This window comes from Maylandia zebra, linkage group LG8 (assembly GCF_041146795.1).
Source record: "Maylandia zebra isolate NMK-2024a linkage group LG8, Mzebra_GT3a, whole genome shotgun sequence".
Classification (NCBI taxonomy): domain Eukaryota; kingdom Metazoa; phylum Chordata; class Actinopteri; order Cichliformes; family Cichlidae; genus Maylandia; species Maylandia zebra.
Window position 1 is genome coordinate 4,404,750 of NC_135174.1, and position 20,665 is coordinate 4,425,414.

Genomic DNA, 20,665 nt, shown 5'->3' on the forward strand with positions numbered 1-20,665 from the left:
CGATAAACTAAAACAATGTCTCCGCCTCTATTAGGCTATGGGACAATAACCTTTAATGTTTAAATGTATCCAGTTTCAGAGCTCTAATGTGCAGCCATTACCTTAAACATCAACAAAAGCACACTCAATGTTTCAATGATTCATTTGAAATAAAGTGTTTATTTTACTGCTCAGTGAGCTGAGCTGCAATGATCTATTTTTATTCCTAACTGCCCATTATTCTGTTGTTTGATATTCTTTTTAATCCATTCTAACAACATCCTCTGATTCAGTCACTGATTGGAGGAGGCAGAACTCAGAGATCATTTTGTGCAGAGGAGTCAAATGATGCATATAATGAACCTTTTCATGGTGATTCCCATCATATCCAATCAGGGTTTTTGTTTGTTTTATTAAGCCTCTTGGCCACAGAAAAATAACATAATGGTGGAGAAAGACAACAGTGGTAATAATTGTGTCTTTACCCAACAATATAAAGGGATATGAGGTGACTGTTGTGTGAACTGCCTTGTAAGTTCACACTCCCTTTATTGCTAACAGCCAAACTATATTACCTACATATATTACTGTTATCACCATATCAACTTTTTATGGTGATGATGTACTTACAGCTGCTTCTACAGCCCCAAAAGAAAAAAATATTACATATTCCTTCAATTATCTTATGCAAATTAAAGCCATTTGATGTGACTGAACACAAAAAGCTGCTAAATGTACAGAGAGGAGGTTATGGATCAGCTGTAAACTGTAAACAATGTATGCATCAACTATATGGCACATCAAAAGCTCTGAATGAGAATGGCAAAAACAAATGAAAAATCTTGAAATAGTAATGCATATTTTATATTGACAAGCAAAACAACAGCACCCGGTCAGTACAAATCCCTTTAATTATTTCTGGTTTGACACAGAATTCAGAAGGAAACATTAATAAACAAAACAGAAGATCGAAACCACAGAGAAAAAAGCTGTTGCATGAATTTGAACATGCTTGGTATCTTAAAAAATGTAAAAACATGCCAGCTTCCATTAACCAGATCTTCCCAGAAAAGGTTTGGGAGAGAGATTCGACTCCATTTTTAAAATGAAGGCGTGCAGAGGAGTAAAAGAAGGAAGCCTAAAGATGGCTGAAGGTAATGACTTTTCTAAAAGAGCCCAATTAAAAAAAGAATGGCTCAAAAACAGATATTCCACTGGATAGTAAGCGAAGTATTGAGTCATGCAACAGCTTTTTTTTAAAAAGAGAATTTTAAAGTGAATTGGTACAGGAGTAACTGTCAGTGCTACAATAGATTTAGCATCTGCTGACAAATGTCTTCAGTGCAGCAGGAACAAGCGAAGAACAAAAATCCAAAGTGAAGTTCTTATCAAACTTTGCTGGTTATTTACAGTTATGAGACTGGTCCCTGCTCTCTACGGAGGCTGAAGTATGCCAGAGTAATTTAACTGATACAAAACTCAAAGTAATCATTTTCTCAATTTACAACTCAGTTCTACAAATCAAACCAGTTTGATCCCACAAACTAAGTCTTCTATTTTCTTCTTTAACAACAAACAGTTTCTCCGGCCCCGGCTGAGCAGGTGAGTGAGCTGGTGGTGGACGCGGAGGTTGCTCAGCGGCCCTCCTCCGGGGAGCAGGAATGGGTGCAGGCACCAGCATGCACCAGCTGCTTCCACCTGAGGAGTGGGCACGGGTGTGGAGGCAGACGGCATCCTGGCTGGCCTCACCCTGGGGACCGGAGCAGATCGGACACCTGCCACTCCCATACAGCTGTGGTGCGCCGGCAGCGGTGTTGGCCAGGAATGGAGCCGAGCCGCCAGAATCATAATCACGTGCACTCGGTCTGGTCCTGCAGTTCATCCACTTCTCAGCGCGACACCGCCGCCTGCTCCCTCCGTGTGGCCACCAGCTCAGCCACCATTTGGGCCAGCCCCTCCCCTGCCCCGCCACAGAGTGTTTGTGACATATTTTGTGAGCCTATACTGCATTCAAAGACCTATAAGAGTGTAAGACAAAAGCAACTAATTGCTAAATGTTGTCAGAAATCTGGCACATAAAACCTCTGTGGGATTTAGTCTGAACACTGCTGGAACAACATTTAACACTGAACGAAAAAAATGGGAACAGGAAATGCTAAACGACTGATTGTGAAATTAAAATGGGAGAGACAATGTTCTAAAAAATTTAAAGCCTCTTAAAAATTTGATGTCAAATTCACATCGAGTTTGTTCATTTAAATATATAATCAAATATATAACTATCAGTTAATACGCCAATTAAACATTTTGGCAGCAAATGAAGACTCCATGTTCAGTCACTCTGAGTTCATTAACATGTTGCCTTCCACGAAATGTTTTGGCCACTGCTGAAATGAAACAGCGTGCTGACGGTACCATACCAACCTGAGATGAGCTCTGTTACTAAATAACTTTAAAACCAATAAGCATCTGTTTTTACTGACAGTAACAGTGCTTTAAAGAACAACAACAACAAACACTTGTGTTAAAACAGGTCCACGCCAATCCATCGTACATTTATGAAATATAATTCTTTCCCTATATTAAACACTCATTTCCCCACGCTACAGACCATAAGCAGCAAAATATACATATTAGATCATCTTGCTAATATACAATAGAATGGGTTAAAGCAGCCAATAGGAACTCTTTTGGTTAAAAAACCCCCAACATATATAAGTATAAATATAATCACAGGTCAATATGTTAAGTATAAAGATATTTGACTACACACATAAACACGTGTCTGTATATACACAGGTTACATGGATACAATGGACTCTTATTCCCTTTTAGTGATACTGAAGATACTGAACAACATCGGGAAGCTCTTCTGGCGGCTGTTTGTACTCCCTCCAATAACTTTCCCAGGTGTGTGTCCTAAGGCGAAGTGCTCAAAAACAGAGGAAAAGCTGTGCAGGAAAGTCCTCAAATATTCACAAACTGATTGATCTTAAACCCCAGGAAGTGCTGAGCTCCACACTCTCTGTTCTTCCCAGCATCTAAGGTTCCCTCTGACCCCGTGCTCACTGTTTGGATTTCTGTCTGCTGCTCCCTTGAGACAGAAACTTTTTCTGTGTGCAGGACAGAAGTTGGGAGGTCACTCCAACATGGCGTCCAGTTGGTCGGCCAGGTCATCAAACATGTTGCCAATGTCATCCAGAATATTGCCTGCTGCCTTCACTGTGGTGCCCCCACTAGGAAACAGATGGGACAATGTGAAGTAAAAAAAGAGTTAAGCTAACTGTCAAATTAACTGGTGATTCAGAACAGCTATGAATGTGAGACAAAGTGTTTGTATAGAGAAAAAAGCACTATATGAATGCATGGTATCGTGTAGCTTGTAGTCAAGCACTCTGGCATGCACAATCACAGAAGCTCCACTACAACCATGTCTGTCTAAAACAGACCAATCACTTTAAGGACATCTTAGCCCCTGTCCCCACATCAGGCATGTTTGCTTTCTTTCCTGTGAAGATCACTAAAGCTCCTCGGCGGTCCTGGAACAGGATTATCCATTTAACTGTTTGCTGATCCTCAAACATTAGCTTTTCTTGTTTCAGGAATTTTATGACACTGTAATATTTTCATCACAAGATTTAGCGTCAGACTGGCGTTGTGTCCAGGGTGTATAACACCTTTCACCCCATGGTTGCTGGGATATGCTTCCTGTGACCCTGATAAGGATAAGTAGAAGAGAATGGATGAATAAATAGGTGGAAAATATATTCTTCTACGAGCGGTTGTGACATTATAACACGTGGGTCTGCAACAAAGCTAGCACGTCAAGGAAGCTTGTGTTTGTATTTGTGTAGCTATAGCTAGCTCTCAAGGCTGAGTATTAGTGATTATGGCTAAAACTAGACCCTCGGGAATGCTGCTGTATTCATTTCCTCAGCATGCCCTCAGTACTGAGCTGGGTGAGGCACTGAAACAGCTTGGCCATGGATGGCGGAGCTAGCTTGTCTGCTCCACAATCATTCATGGCCACTGCCTTGTGCAGTGACTAGGCCTTGCAGACAGATTTGTCATCAGCATTTGAGTTAATTTTCTCAGCCTGACATTTGAAATGCTAAATTTAAATGAGTCTGGTCTCCCTTTCAGGCTGACTGAGACCACTCATGGTGTAAGACTTCTTTCCACATGCTGACCTTATGATGGCAAATAGTGTGTACTTCAGAGATAAACCCAACTATAGTAAAGTGGTTCTGCGCCTTAACCCAGCCTCTGTGCCTAAGGTTAGGGAGTCTACCTATTGTTACCTCGCTCTCAGGCTATAAGCCCCTGCCATCTGCTGATGAGAACGAGAGGCGGCTTAATTCGCTGTGGCCTGTCTGAGAATTATGCATTTATGTAGACAGAAATAAGGGAATTGTAAAAAGCAATCAGCTCTCTGTGTTCCAGGCTCCTTGGCACATAGGGAAGCCTATACCAGCTGTCACAGTGGGTGGTAGACGATATTGTGATGGCATATGAATGCCAGGGATAGCAACCTCCTGCGCACCTGCGTGCACATTCTACCTCATGGGCCCTTTTTAAGGGTGTTTCTTGGCAGGAGCATCTGTGCAGCTGCTAGTTGGAAATTTCTACATACATCTGTTAGGTTTTACTGCCTTAACATTAACCTTCACTGGCACACTCAGTGCTTACTGTGGGCTCTTAAATTTGTGTGAGGTGGTGCTCTTCCTGGGTGGAGAAGTTATAGTGTTTGGACCATGCAATCTCAGAGGGGTCTACATCTACCATAGTGAGCTACCAAGAGAGGTTTGACAGACAACCTTGGCTACTATCATAACTTTGCAAACTGAGTTTGGCTCATTGCAGCGCCCATTTGCATGGACATCAGGAAGAACTACTTTGGGTATGGGTTCAAGGGCTGTTTTAAAGGGGGTCATGCCAAAGGGCGCTTTTCAAAGTGGAATACCAAGCGAGGTTTGAAAGAGAACCAGGTTTACTCTAGTAACCTCTCTTTTCATCAGTGTGGAGCAACAAATAACTAGAGAACTAAACAAAGGACAAAGTTAATGCTCGAGGACCTTCACTGAATTCTGCAGATGTTTTTGGCATTTTCCCTGTTGCTAAATTTAGAGTTAGCATGAGCAGTGCAGTGCCAACTACACTGAGACTACATGTTTCTATCAGTGATAACATTTGGCCTTCTCTCAATTTTAGAAACTTGAAAAAAAGAGGGCAGGTGCTAAAACAAAGAAGACAAAAGAAAAACTGAAAAAGAAATTTTGTTTTGTTTTTTTCTTTGGAGATTCATGATTTCAAGTTTTCCACAGGTTATATAGACTGACAACAGTAAAGCTTGTAGACGGTGTCCTCACTAGGGACTTTAGTTACAGCCCAGCAGCTGATCTGTCAGATCTGCTGCATGTTCACAAGGAACAGTTCAAACAACCAGTGCAAACCAACGGTTACCGCGGTACCACAGCTCAGCAATCAGTATGAAGAGCACAATATTATCATTCCAGGTAAAGCACACCACCCCAACTACACCAATACAATACTTCTTACCCGTCCACATTGCTCCCCTGTGCCAGTTTGGTCTCCACTACTTTGAGAGCAGCTTCCAGTGATGTACTAGTTTGCTCTAGTTTCTTCTGGGCCAGCATCTCCACACTGGCCACACCAGGCGGAGTTACCCATCCTTTTCCTGGCTGACTGGGTAGTGCCGAGGGTGGGCAGCAAGAGTTCAGCAATGGTGACGGTGGAGCAGCAAAGGCAACACTTTGAGCCATGCTGAGATTCGGACCTGAGGAACAATAAATATTATGTAACCATCAAAAAGAAGCTCGCTGTTAGGAAACAAGTTTAACCTCTTAACATCCACCAGATCACTGGTCGCCCATCTAGAATTGGTGTAGGGACTGGATTATGTTTACACCCGGCCATTTTTATAGCAACTTTAAAAGCTTTAACAAGAAAACCGTCATGCCAAAATTAATCTGAAAGAGTGGATTTGAAAATGTGGCTAAAACAAAAGCCAACTGATGGCCTTGTTGGTATTATATCTTCTTTTCATTGTTACCTGCTGTTGCTGCATAGGTGTTCTGAGGGAGTCTTGACACAGCGACGGCTTTCTGTGGACTCTCAGGTTCGGACGTGAAGGTCTGTCTGTGTTTCGCAGGTTTTGGACTGGACATACAAGTCTGAATGTACATGTTGCTTTTCAGCTTTGGGGAGACTGTGTGAATCTGTACGCTCGTGAGGTTAGGGATGGCTGTTTGTCCACTTGGTTGCAATGGCGAAACAGTTTTTTGAGGAGTTGTTGGTTTGCTGTTGGGGGTTTGTTTGAGGGGACTGGGAGGTTTTGAGGACACTGGAGGCTTTGGGCCTTTGCCCATTGATCCTATCCTCTGGAAAACATTGTGTGGCCTCTGAGCTTCATCGTCACTCAGTGTACTGATGTTATTTTGCATGTGGAGGCTGTTGGGTTCTGGGTGCTTGTTGTTTCTGTGTGGGGTGCTAACCTCTTCAGGAGTGGACGCGTCTTTGTCTTTGGGTTTGTGCCGTCTTTTCACCGTGTCAGACTCCTTTAGATTGAACTCTGGGAGTTCAAGGCTGTCTGGGGTCTGCACCGCCTCTGAAGGAGTTTTAACTTCAGCACCCGGCTGACTAATGACTGCTATCCTGGGTCGCTGTTTGATAGTCAGGTTGCCTTCTTCAGCAAACGGTAGATGGTCCTTGGACCTGTGCTTGGGAGATGCAGCAGCACTCTTTGATATATGTTCAGTTTTCTTTGCTTTCACTTCCTCACCAGAGTCTCTCTCTGTACTTCTACCTCTTTGTCTATTGAAGTCTCCTTCTGTCCTTTCACTTCCTACCCTCCTAAGGCCCCCGAGACCCAAGGCTGGGACAGGTTTGGAGTGCTGAGTGATGGTGTGAGAAGGAAATCCACGTGGGATCGGTGAGGAAACAGGGCTGAATGCAGGTGAAACAGGGAGGTGGGCTGGTGGTATATCTATTCTTCTAGATGGGCTACTGCTGCTGCTGCCTTCAAGCCTGGCTGCGATACTCCTCACACTGCCTGCACTCTCCATCTCTACCCCTTCCTTCACCTCTGGCTCCACTCCTTGGTGGTTTCCTGGTTGACACACACGGGTGTCGTTTACCGAGCTCATCCTCTTAGGTGGGGGTGGAGGTGGACCTTTGCGTCGAGAGCGCACAGCAAAGGAGTGGCTACGGTTGATGTGACGTTGGGCCCCTAGAGGACTTGCATGGCCACATCCCGGCCTGCGTGACATGGTGGCATAAGATGGCATGACCGCAGAGGAAGCAGAGGTACAAGGGGAAGTGGGATTGTCGTCTTCATCTGGCTCACCATCTGACAGAGCATAGCGATTCAGGCTTTGCGAGCGCTTCTTTTGTGGGCCTTTTTGAGTTTCATTGGCTGGGCCCTGTACAAGTAAGGGCCCCAGCAGCGGGACAGCCCCAGGCAGTGGCTTGGAAAGTAGTCGTGGAGCCCCACTGACTACTTCTGCTTGAGCTTGGATATAACTGAAAGCCTTCTGTGTCGGAGAAGCTTGCGGGGATGGTGAAGATGGGGAGGAGGGTGGGTGTTGTTGAGGCTGATAAGGGCGGTTAGGAGACTGGAAGTGTTTGGCTTTAGGTGGGACAGCTGGGTAGGCAAAGCGGGGCATCTTGCTGGGGGTCAGTGGAGGTGTGAGAGGGGAGAAGGGGATTTTATTTGGGATAGCAGATTGACTCTGATACACCCATGACTCACTGGGTCTCTGTCTACTTCTGCCTCCAGGACTGCTTCTTCCACTCTTCACCTCCTCCCCTGCTCCACTACTTAAACTCTCCTCAGACCGGCTCGATGTCCTGGCTGAAGACAGTACGGCCTGCTGATCCTGACAATGAGCCAAATTTACATTTCCAGAGTTCCCAGATTTCCCTGAGCCCCGCGAACGCATGCCAATGCTCTCTTGACTGACTGACATGGCAGTCCCACCTGCAGCAGAGGACACACCTTTAATGCTGAACATCTCAGCGGGACCTCCACCCGCCTTTCCCATCATTGCACTCTGTAGCTCCACGCTTAGCTCGCTGTCCTGGAAGGAAAGGAGGGCTCTGGGAGTACGAGGGGAGGAGCAACAGTCATTGGATGGAGTGTCAGCGTGTGCCTGAGCATTGTGTGTCGGCGCGTGTTCGATAACCACCAGCTCGAGAGCAGCAGGCAGCTTTCGTCTGAGAGTTTCGCCTCCGGTTCTGTCGGCATGGTTACGAGAGCGATGCAGGTCACACAGTCTCTTCACTGCTAACATTAGTTTCTTCTGATGACCTGAAACACACAGATTTATTTATTTATTACAGAGCTCAAAAAGATTTAATAAAAGTGATCAAACATTCCCCTTCTGTGCTTTGACAATGTCACAAGCAGTCACAGCACACAAAAGATTCAGTTTCAAAGCCTATGAGGCAGAGTACACCCCGGACCAGTCACCGATCAGAGAAGTTATTAGCAGAAGTTATTATAGAAAATTATAGAAATTCCTCACCCAGTTTAGTAATGCCTATCTCCTGCAGGTCCTCCCAGGTGATGTCCTTGACAATGGCAATGGAGTCATAGCCATTGTCACACAATCTTTTCTGGTACTGAGGCAATCCAATCACACTCAGCCATTCCCCCAGGTCCGACTGAACACGACAACACAGACAAAATTTACAATGGCTGCAAGAGCCAGCTGTTTACATGATGTATATGGCAAATAAGAGGGAGGACTGATTTCTCACAGGAATGTAATCTGGGAGCCACTCAGGAATGCTCAGCTTGCTAATCTCCATCGATATCTTCTTCCTGTGGCCTGGTTTGGTCACTCCGATAGCTGTAAGATCCTGAAGAATATCCACGCAAATAATGAGTGAATCATTAACATAACCAACAAATGAAAGAATCAACAACAAATCAATTAAATAACTGTACTTTAGCCAAGAGAAATCATTTTTTCATCTGTAAAAAAAGAGTGTAAAAAAAGAGTGCTTTAGTTGCAGTCATGTCAAGTTTTCAATGGACTTCTTAAACCTTTTTTTTTTAAACATACATATCAGGCTCAGAGGGTTTCAGGCTGAAATGGAACCTATTCATTTTCATATTACTTCACAAAACAGTCATCCCAAGGTTTTATGTAAAAAAAGAAGAAGCAAAAAACAAACACAACTTTAAAGTACAAAGAACAAAGAAAAGTCTAACGGCATAGAGCTAAAAATGCTGAAAATTGTAACATAAATACACACCTCGGGGGTCATTCTGCTGATGGTGGGTACATCATATCCTGCACTGATGAAGCTGGACGTGTACTGCTCGAGCTGGAACCCACACAGCCACTGGTAGATAGCTTCTGAATCCTAACGACAGAGAGGAGATTCATTTCCAAAACCTCTGTGTGTAGAAAACATTTACGCAAACTTGGACAACTCTAAAACTCAGCTCACCTTGCCTTCCAAAAGCTGTTCAGGCCTCACAAAGTCTTTCTGAGGAGTGCCGTTAACCTGTTGGCGGGAACCACCTAAAAAACACACACAATTAATCCTGTGGGATGTGTTTTGTGATGAGTGCGTGGAGGAAGACAGACACTGGAGGAAAAACAAGACGAACCCAAAAAAAGACAGCCATGTTTTCAAAGTAACAAGATTCTGCTTTGTGACAGCAAGAGATCAATCCGGTCTGCATTAGTTGAGTCATGTTAAATCGTTCTTTTCCAAGCAGCTGTGTGACTGAGTGGGGCCGTCACGTCTCTCCGGGTGAGTGAAGCTGTGCCATCTACCAGATCTCATACACCCCTCACTCATCTTATTTACAGTCATTATATACTCAGATCTCAGAGGAACGATACTTTGTTGCCAACTGCTCCAATTTCACTTCTCTTCTTGCCCAAGGCTGAGTCTTTTTTTTCCACTCTTCTAGTCCTTTCTCACAACAACATTTGATCTTTTCATTTCTCAATAACTTTTATTTAAGACCTCTTACAGACACGCAGATACACCTTGTAACAGGGCAATAAGTAATATAAGACACTGCACTGTCAAGATGTTCCTGGGAGATGAGTTAACTTATTCAGCATGATAATCACCCATCAAAACAACGCAGTCGTGCTTCTTGCGACATGCTCTTTGTACAAGATGGAAAGAGATGAGGAATTTGTGTCATTGTACTGTGGAAAAGTACAACTACAATTCAAATACAGTCAGTTACATTTCTAGGTTAGTGATCGCCCATCAAATCAAGAATGGTTTTAAAGGTGGAGGCAACTGACATTTTTTTTTCTCTCCTCAGCCTTTCTGACTGTTTTTCACTAGTTTTGCATTTGGATAGGAATAGAGGTTGTGCAGGTAGTCCAACTCAATACATGCTATTGCCAGAAGGTTTGCTGTGTCTCCCGGCATAGTCTCAAGAGCATGGAGGAGATTACAGCAGACGGGCAGTCACTGTAGGAGAGCTAGACAGGGCTGTAGGTCCTTAACCCATAAGCAAGATTGGTATCTCCAGGCTTCCTGAAGGGCTTTCACGTGTTTTCCAGTCTTTGCACCCAACTATTTCCAACTGTTTGATTTTTTTAAGCCACTTAAGTCTGACCACGACTCATTCAAGTACAGCATAAGAGGAACTCAGTGATCAAATGTAAAACAGTTTTTCATCTTATTATTTATTTATCTTTTATCTGCCCACAACAGACAACAAGCAAAGAAAGAAAGGTTGAAATATTGACAATAACTATCAGACTGTGGCAAAAACACAATTTCTTTCCCATTTCTTTAGCTGAATCTATCAAAAATGTCGAAGATAACAAAGTTTGGCAGGCATAAAATTATATTTCTGCACCAATAAGGTGATTCCCAATGAAATATTAACCAAAAATTTGGAATGCAGTGGGTCCTTTAAAACAGGATCGAACCCTTTCTCCTCTGACAAAACGTCAAACATCATGTCAAATTATAACAACGGTCTTACCCCTGAGAAAAAACGAGAGCCGGAGAGCTCCTGATGTCTCACACTTCATCCTTCCCTCCACCTATCCTTCGTGCAGGGCAGACATCAGCTCCTCTTCCCTGTCTTCCTTCCTCTTTCTCAGGCATTTAACAGATGTCTTTTGCTCCTGATGCTCCCTGTCTCCTCCCTCTTCTCCTGCACTTTAACCCCCCCTTCCGATTCACCCTGAGGTCAACGGGAATTCTCTGCTTCTTTGAGTGTTAACATTTGAAAAGCCTTATCTCAGCAGAATGAACTTAAGTTCTGAAAATACTGTAAACATGCAATCCTGCACCTGCCATTATACCTGACAGCAGAGCACATTTCTCCAGGCCTTTAGTGTTTCTTGTGAAGTAGTGATCTGGGCTTTTATGGCTTGCGTAGATGAAAGAAGATGCTGGTTTTATTGGCTTCAGTGGTGAAGTAAAGTATGGTAAGCATTTACTGTCCCCCTCCATCTCATTTCCTTTCAGACCATCAACAAAAACAGCAGAACAATGCTCTATGATCCCTGCACACAGCAGCCCCGTGGTTTCTAAAGATACAACCCTTTTATGGTTGAAAGATTCATAGGCCAGTATTAAGTAGATAAAGAAACACATTATAACATTCTTCTGTAAAAGAAGAATCGGGTGGCTGTAGCTCAGGAGGTAGAGCCACCCCCGATCTACTGATCGGAAGGTTGGTGGTTCGATCCCTGGCTCCTCCAGTCTGCACGTCAAGTATCCTTGGGCAAGATACTAACCCCAGGTTGCTCTCTGATGCATCCATCGTGTGAATGTACCTAGAAAGCACTATGTATAGAGAAAGTGCTCGTGAGAATGGGTGTGATTGGGTGAATGTGGCATGTTGCATACAGCGCTTTGAGTACTCCGGGAGAGTAGAAAAGCGCTATATAAGAATCAGTCCATTTACCATCTACCATTTAAAAGGTCAGGTAAAACAACTGGACTGAAAAAGCAGCCAACCCGCAAAAGAAAAACTCTGAAAGACCTTCAGAAAGTCTGGGACCTTGGAAGAATCACAGCTAACAGAATTATTATTATTGTCAAACAGAGTCACCGAATGAAACATCTGTCATCTTCTTACTAACCTGTGGATCCATCAACCTGTGTGCTGTGGTCCACTCCTATAACGCGGTCCCTTGATTCGCCAGCAGAGGGAGCCAGCTGCACACACAAAACAAAGGCGTACTCAACGATAGAGAAAAGTACTTTAGTGCATTACTGACATCCTCCACACTTTGTTCATTTCTGTTACTATTAGTGAAACTGTCTGCTGTCGACATATGAAGCAGAGCATCTCCTTGTTTTTTAGTGTCCACCTTGGTTGTCTCTGTGCATATCTGACCTTGCCAGCGTCATTGTTGTGGCAGCAATGAATCCCATTCTGTTTGTGGCCGCTCTCTGAGCTCTGACCACTCCCTGCACTGCGGCTGCTACCAACACTGCCGGCGCTGCCGACACTGTTTCTGTCACCTGAGAAGAGCAAAGAAAGCAAAACAGAGAGAGATGACAGACTGACAGGAGACCTGTGGAGTGTCTGAGTTAGGAGACAATTGTAGCCGGCAGTTTATAGGTTATATATTTATATGTGCTGCCTACTGTACTAAAAATAAGTAAATAAATAAATACATAAAAACTATTAAGTCCTATTTATTACTGAAGGATTTATTGCCTCACCATACAGATTGAATCGATGCAAGGTGTTTGTTAGTAAGTTGTTTTATGCTAAGCAAGGCTAATCACGCTCTGCCACTAGCTCCATATTTAACAAAAAGATGCTAATATCAAGCTTCTTATGTATGTAAAGAATTTTCAACGTTTATGAAATTATTAAAACATTATGTTTTAGTGGAATCGACATTCTCTCTGTTCAGGAAATAACTGAATATATATTACATAGTAGAAGAAAAACATTAATATGTTTGCGGAGATTCTCAGAGAATAAGAGGAAGCTCCAACATGCTTAAAAGAAGAAGAACTTAAAAAGAGACCTTCATGCTGCTCCCTCATAGTAATGTCCTGCTGCAAGAGAACTGGTTATGGTTGCTGGATTGTTAGATGTGTATAAAGCAGAGGGTGGGATTTGAAGGGTTAGCATGGTAAGGTCAAAACTCTGGTATATAAAAGGATAAAACAGGAATAAGCTTCTTTAAAAAGACCCAGTTTATCAAAAATGTGGTGACTTGACTGGTCTACAAGTTCACCGGCGATTGGGGTTTCGGTGGGTGGGGTATTAGGGGTTTAGGACCACACACTCTTACCAGTGGGAGAGCTCCTGAGGACCCAGATTTCCTGAGTGGGGCTAGCAGAACTAGCTGGGGTTGAGAGCTGACTGCCCAATGGAGCACCTAATAAACACACACACTTTAGACAAACGTTCACGGTACACTCTGCCTACTGCAGAACCGGAGCTGGGACTGGATCTATCAAGCTGACACAGCATCAGGGAAAGTTTTTTCATCAAGAAAAAACTGGGATTGGGGTGCTGTTTGGGAGCATATGGACAGAAACATTCCTGTCCAACAATCCTTGCCTTGCCTGGGATAACGTGAATCCACCGCAGGTGGTAAAACAGGGAAAAGGTTGGTGAGTGCATCTGTGTGTGTACCTGCAGGGTCATAGCCAAGGATGTATAAGTCATCAGTCTGAGGGGCAGGGCCGTGACTCGAAGGAGGAGCTCCGGACACAAAGTGTTGTCGTTTGCAAGGCATTGAAGCTTGGCGGAAGAGCGTGCCTCCTACGGCCAGGGAGACAGGTTTGGTTTGAGGTGGACATGCATGAGTGAGGGAAAGCAGATAATGCACATGCGTGTTCGGTGGCAGTTTGAAATGCATGCACAGGCATCGAAAGCCCTTTAACCATGCAATGAAGAGCTATGAATATCATCAACTTTAACATTTGTCTCCGTCATGTATTCTTTTTCATTGAGTACATGGAACAACAACTAAAAACAGACAGATCCCCTCTCGGTAAATCCCCTCTACAGTTACATAACAGGCTGCTGAATGGAAGTTTAAGATCACCAAAGACACTGAGAAGGCTTACTCTTCCTTAGTGTGGTATTGGTCTCTGTTTGCTGACATCACTGACATTATCACAGAGCTCAGACACACTATTGCACAGGTGCACACAACCTGCTGAGTTTGCCTCATAAGCAAAGAGCCCATCACCAACTTTGAGGCGAACTCTCTTCTTTCGTCTCTTTCCTCAAGCATGAGCAGTCTCACACACACACGCCCACACACACAGAATACCCCGATGTAGGCTGTGAAGGCTTTAACACTGAGCTGACACTTTGCAATCTGGCCATAGTAATCCTATTAATGTGTTTCTCCGTGAGACTGTCGTGTGTGTGTGTGTGTGTGTGGACTGGCTTGTTGAAGACACAGAAGTGTGCACTCATGTCTGGAGCTGTTTTTGGAGCCCTGACTGTGCTGGTCTCTCTGTGCTAGAAAGTCGGGGGTTTTACAGCTGCAAACAAGTGAGGAGCTCATATTCACAGGGATTAAATTTGTTGATTTACAAGCATGCTGAATTCTCCAGCGGCCATGTCTGCAAACATGATAGATCCTGCTCGTGTACAAGTGTGGAGATATTTTGGTAGCCCAGATATATAAGAGTCGTCATGGGTCAAATTAGGTGTTATCAACACCAAAATACAGTTGTCTGAATTCATGTCCACAATAAATGTGTTTGCCCAGGCTGGTGGTACTTCAGGGGTCCGTTCTTCGTACCTCGCTTACTACATCCAAGATCAAATCATCGCGCTAACTTTGAGATCGCTATCCCGGTTCTCCGAACACACCTGTTGTTGACGATTAGTATAGCTGGATGAAGTAATGTGAGATCACTGGGTGTCGTAAAAGGGGCTACGCATCGATAGTAGAAACATTGATCGGCAACCCTTTGATTGGTCGGCGAAAATGTCGAAGGAGCGCGCTCGGTATTTTTCAGTAGCAGAGCAGGAACTCTTGATTGAGGGATTTCAGGAGTTTCAGAGTTTAATTAAAACGCAAGGGAACACTGCAAAGGCTGCAAAAGCAAGGAGAGAGGGCTGGCAGGAAGTTGCTGACAAATTAAACTGGTAAGTAATTTAATAATAACAATAATAATGGATTGGGTTTATATAGCGCTTTTCAAGGCACCCAAAGCGCTTTACAATACTACTATTCATTCACTCTCACATTCACACACTGGTGGAGGCAGCTACAGTTGTAGCCACAGCTGCCCTGGGGCAGACTGACAGAAGCCAGGCTGCCATATTGCGCCATCGGCCCCTCTGGCCAACACCAGTAGGCGGTAGGGTAAATTCATTATATTATATTACATTATATATTATATTATAATATGTTATATTATATCCTCTTTCACATTAGAGCCACAAAACAGGACCCACTAGAACATGGGAACAGGTAAAAGTGAAATATAAGAATATTCCACAGAATGGTAATATTTATCACTTATATTGCTTTTAGTCTCTTGGAAAGAGACCCTGAAATAATCTGTTTGTTTGTTTATAACAGCAACCAAGAAAAGGGCAGAGCAACAAAAAGACAGGTGGTGGTCCTGCACCCCCTTGTCAACAAGTTGGTTAAGTAAATAATACCCTCACGGGAAAATCGACATCTCTCTATGAGCACACTGTCGCGCTGAGCTAAAGGATCCTGTCTGTCCCGCAATATACGCTGAATCTGAAAACTCTCCTTATCAATCTTGCACCTTCCGCAATGGGTGGCTCGCGTAAACGGACAGGACATGGCTGCAACAGACTTCCCAAATCCACCTTCGCTTTTATAGCCGTGGTCTCTCATCTTGATTACACAAAGTAATTTGCAATTGCTACTCTGAAATATGAATTACATCTGTAATAATCACATACATGTAATAGAATGTTAATAGTACATTTCCCTTTTTTAGGAAATGACCTGTATGTATCTGTGTGAAATCAATAAAAGGATCAAGTGCTGCATTATCTTTAGTTACATTGATGTTATTTATTTATGGTGAAACAGTGGTGGAATATCGCTGTTGCTTTCGTATAAATGAAGCGGACATACCTGCGTGGCCGCGATCTAATCCTGTTTACATAAAGTAAACCTGCTCCCGAGCAGATTTACGCTTACGGCTCTGTTGCTATGGCAGCAAGTCCCGGATGAGCTTCGGGGAACCGAACGATCCAAGATCACGCGAAATCGTCAACAATCTAATCCAGCTAACCTACTTAGCGAGGTACGAAGAACGGGCCCCTGGACTACAAAAATAAACAAGTAAACAAATAAATAAATATGAAACTTGACAGATATTTTCATGTCTCAGATAATTATATGAATATGAGACCTGGCACTTCCTCTTATTTCTCAGCAGTATTTCTGAGCCCTTTTAGTATGTTTTAGTTCACTGGGGTTTTTTTGTTTGTTTGTTTTTTTAACATTTTGTAAAACTATTGGGAATTTCTATTGAAATGACACAAATTAAATGAAAAAGGTAGGCTTGGTATTTCATGTGAAATTGTACAGTGCACATGTACACTGTTCAAAAAAATTAAAGGAATACTCTGAAAACACATCAGCTCTCAACAGTGAAAGAAAATCATGCTGTATGTCTACACTGATATGAAATGGGTAATGTGTTAGCAATTAAGGGATGGCACATAGTTTGATGGAAATGTTCTTGTTAAAAGGGGGGTTTTCCTTTCCACTGTCGCCAAACAGCCGCTGTATAAATAAAACTAAATTGAACTGAATTGAAGTTGAATTCAAATGAAAATGATTATCCAGATGTTGTTAAGCATCCATTTAAGCACATAGGATAGCTTAGTGTTCTAGAGGATCTCCTCCCAGATGTGGACCAAAGCATCACTGAGCTCCTGGACCATCTGAGGTGCAACCTGGCGGCGTTGGATGGATCGAAGATAATATCCCAGCAAAGAGACACAGCAAACCTTGTGGCAATGGCATGTATTGAGTTGGACTGGACTGGATACAGGTTGCCATGTACACAAAATTCAAAGTATGCCACTGTAAACTGAAGATGCAAACCAAGGTGCCGTCCTCTCTGTTCACCGTCTTGCTAACTGGATAACTCTACAACTACTGAGAGGAGCACAACTATAATACTTGCATAAATATTCTGGAGTGTATTAATGTTAATTATTAATAAGGTAACTGATGTTTATGCAGGTGTGAATAAGCTATTTATTTACCTGCTCTTTTGCTGAGGACCTCCACCACTGAAGGGGGGAAAAAGCCCACCCGGTCTGTCCCCCGCTGGGTGTCATGGATGTGACCTTTCCACCGGCCGTCTGAGTGCTGCTCCAGGACCTGTCAGCAAGAAGCCATGAGAACACTTCATTACAAATGGCATTAGTCTTGGTATACTTCACAGTCCCAGCAATTGATACAGTTATATGAACACTATGGGCGTTGATTAAAACAAAAAAATGCTATGTGTTAGCAAAAATACAATAGCTTTAAGCATGCATGTTGTGTGCGACACCCACAGGCATGCACTTAAGTCCATAATGAGTGGGCCAGTAGGCTGGAAATACACTATCTATTCATTGTGAGTATTAGCAAAGCGCCTCGAGAGAAGAAAAACAAACACCTCTGCTTTCTGGCAGAGTAAGAGACAACAGCATACAAGTTCAAACACAACTCTCAGATGTCCCTATGACTCACATAAATATATCAAAATACACAGCAGAGAGCACATAAAGACATGAACACACGAATTAGAGCAAACTGTGATAATGATGCTGATAATGAGAGACACAGCAGCAGCAAGTTTGTGCCTGTTCCTCTGCTGTGGTCTCCTGCTTTGGAGTACATGAAATTACCCTGAAACATACCACACAAATCCGAACAACAAGGCTTCACTATAACTTCACCTAACAACTTCATCTCATTTTCTCATCTCAATCAAGCCGATTCCGATGTTTGTGTTGGCTCTTCTTTGTAAGAATTATATATGTCAGCATATACAAACAAAAAAACACTTTTCTTGAAATTTTTAGAATAAAATAAATGATTCAACTTCTCTTCTTTAAACAATTTGCAAAATCTTACCAAACAGAAACTGCTGCTACTGATTGATAAAAACAAATGTCGGCTACATTTTTGTTCAGTAGGTTTTTAAATTCATTAAATAAGGAAATCTTCTCCTTTCATAATTTTCCCAGGCAATGAATAATAATGACTGTTTTAAATGTGATATTAGGGATTTTCAAATTAATTTCATTTAATTACATTTTTCTATAAACAAGGACAATGAAAATAATGAACAAAAACAATATGACAACCATAAAACAACATTTTGAGACTTTTACACACAAAACAGTACCATGATCAGATCTCCCGCCCGCAGGTTAAGTGCAGTGGGATCATGGAGATTCCAGTAGTCCTTCACTGCTCTAACTTGAAGGGAGCTTGATGCTTCTGCAAAAAAAAGAAAGAAAGAAAGAAAGAAAGAAAAAGACACCTGATCACATTTCTAAACCAGAGAAGCCAAATTACCCAAATGTATCAGTGCAACATCAAGACACCATTTCATGAGCTACCGACCTCTCAGCAGCTGTTTGATTTCCCTGCTGGCTGTGGAAGTGGTGAACTGATTGACAATGTCCAAAGCCGTCTGGTTGTAGGTGTTGCGCATGTTCACGTTGATGCCCGCCTAGACACACACACACATACAGATCGTAAAACGGCTACGTGGGAGTCGGACTTTTAAAAACAAACCCTCCCTTAAATTCCAATCTGCTTTATTAAAGAATAATACTGAGCAGGTGAAAACATAGTGTGATGTTTCCGTGAAGAGTCTTTATGTTGACACTTGTTGTAAAAAAGCAGCCTTCCACATGGCTCATAAGGCTAACAGATACAATGTTTCTCTTCTTTCCTTACGTCAAGGAGCAGCCGTACTACATCCGTTTTGCCATAGAGGGCAGCCTCGTGCAAAGACGTCCCCGCTTTGGTGGCTCTGTTAATGTCAATGCCAGCTTTGAGGAGCAACCTAGGAAGTCCAATCAGAAACACCGTGTTAGTGTGCAGGTGTGTGCAGACATCTGCAGCAATTTATGAAGTCATATAGTCACAGTCAGCAATTGCAAATTTAATTGGGTTGACGTCTGGACTTTAACTGGGTCATGGCAAAACCTTGATTCTTTTTGTTTCTGTTTTTGTTTTCAGCTGTTCTGTGTGCTTAGGCCACACATCTTACTCCACCTACAGCATCTCAATTGGTTTGAGGTCTGAACTTTGACTCTAGAAAAATTTGGTATACAGAAGGCATGGGTTGGCATGACAACCCTTCCATACAAGTCCATCTTGTTCAGTTTAATAGATAACTATCATATCTGATATCATATCTCACAGTACAATAATATTGAATGGGTTGCATTGTTGTATTTTGTCATGTTTCTCAGGTCTTTGTCTGAATTTCTACGAACATTATTGCTAAGGATTGTCTTATTGCATTGGAGTCACACTGGGTTAAATATGTACACTTGGGTTTTAAGGGGTATTTATTATTTTCTTCTTTTTTTTGGGTTGTATGGAAGCCCCAAACGCAATTTCATTGTTCTTGACAATGACAATAAATAAATAAATACTAAATACTAAATACTAAACTGTACTATCAGGAACTTTAATATTTAGCATGCTAACTGAGGCCGGTAGTGTCTAAGAGTACATCTTTTGCAGTTTCTCTGACCATTGGGGAACCTTAGGGTAAATTTGCTCCCTCTCCTGGGAAGACTGTGGTATTTTTTTTGATAATATTATAAGTGGTGACACCTCCTGATGATCAATTAAACAAGTGCATTTGAGTAGCAGCACCTGGCTGCTACTTATTCTCTTATCCTCACCATTACTGCTTAGCTTTTTGCAAGACTGAACACAGTCCTTTAAACTCAAAAATGTTGCAACTTATGAGCAAAAAATGTTTGTAATTATTCTATCAAAAGTAGACATTTATGGAATATGGAATAAAGGTGCAGCAACAAAATTATTTTATTTTTGATCTTTTTTTTAATCACATACTTTAAGAACATTCATGAAATGTTTTAATGAATAGAACCTTAAATAATTATCTAACAGCTTATTAAAAATAATTTAAAACATTTCCTTGTGAGTGTAGAGTTTTTAAACCAAATGCTGCAGATAGTACTGACAGGAGAAATACCAAGTTGTAATTTGTGAGGATAAAAGGTTCCTATTGTAATCTTCTTGCACCACTTTTAACCTTGATGGTATGAAATCTTGAGAGGGCTGAATGTCTGAAAACCTTCACAGAGTTTAGACTTTTCTGTCCTCCATAGAAATGTTATTCTCAGATACTCCATTCAATTTACACTGTACACAGTACAGAATGTGCTAGAGCAAAGATTCTGAACATGAGGTGTCATGATCAGAAATGATCTCTGAATGAATTGCTAAAGCGTAGTTTCTAACACAGGCAGATGTATATGATACTAAAACAACAGAAAGTTCCCATCTTTCCAGGCACAAAGTCATATCCTGTTTGCATAAAGCTCCTCCAGTTATTGCAAAAAGGGAGAAGTTACAAATACATTTGCAGCTTAGGTATGGCAGTCTTTGAAGTGCCATAAATCCCTTAGTATCATATTCCAAATTCTGCTGTGTAAATTCTGAATAAACTTATGCGGTTGTCA

General features: G+C 42.4%; 1 protein-coding gene across 4 annotated transcripts in view; it reads right to left on the bottom strand.

The window, feature by feature from the left end:
* Positions 1–871: 871 nt before the first annotated feature.
* The window catches only part of LOC101484206 (caskin-2), a 57,446-nt gene continuing 37,652 nt past the window's right edge, over positions 872–20,665 (bottom strand). Inside the window, exons 8-22 of one of the 4 annotated variants that reach the window (XM_004569702.4) lie at positions 18,897–19,005; positions 18,558–18,666; positions 18,337–18,431; positions 17,201–17,318; positions 13,607–13,735; positions 13,260–13,346; positions 12,344–12,471; positions 12,087–12,162; positions 9,460–9,533; positions 9,262–9,372; positions 8,761–8,862; positions 8,526–8,664; positions 6,053–8,308; positions 5,539–5,776; positions 872–3,215 (exon numbers count right to left, since the gene is read on the bottom strand). In XM_004569702.4, the coding sequence (XP_004569759.3) occupies positions 3,119–3,215; positions 5,539–5,776; positions 6,053–8,308; positions 8,526–8,664; positions 8,761–8,862; positions 9,262–9,372; positions 9,460–9,533; positions 12,087–12,162; positions 12,344–12,471; positions 13,260–13,346; positions 13,607–13,735; positions 17,201–17,318; positions 18,337–18,431; positions 18,558–18,666; positions 18,897–19,005 (3,868 nt within the window). In that variant the 3' untranslated portion in view covers positions 872–3,118. The remainder of the gene's footprint in view (positions 3,216–5,538; positions 5,777–6,052; positions 8,309–8,525; positions 8,665–8,760; positions 8,863–9,261; positions 9,373–9,459; positions 9,534–12,086; positions 12,163–12,343; positions 12,472–13,259; positions 13,347–13,606; positions 13,736–17,200; positions 17,319–18,336; positions 18,432–18,557; positions 18,667–18,896; positions 19,006–20,665) is intronic. The other 3 variants (XM_076887205.1, XM_014411676.3, XM_014411679.3) reach the window with 3 other exon arrangements.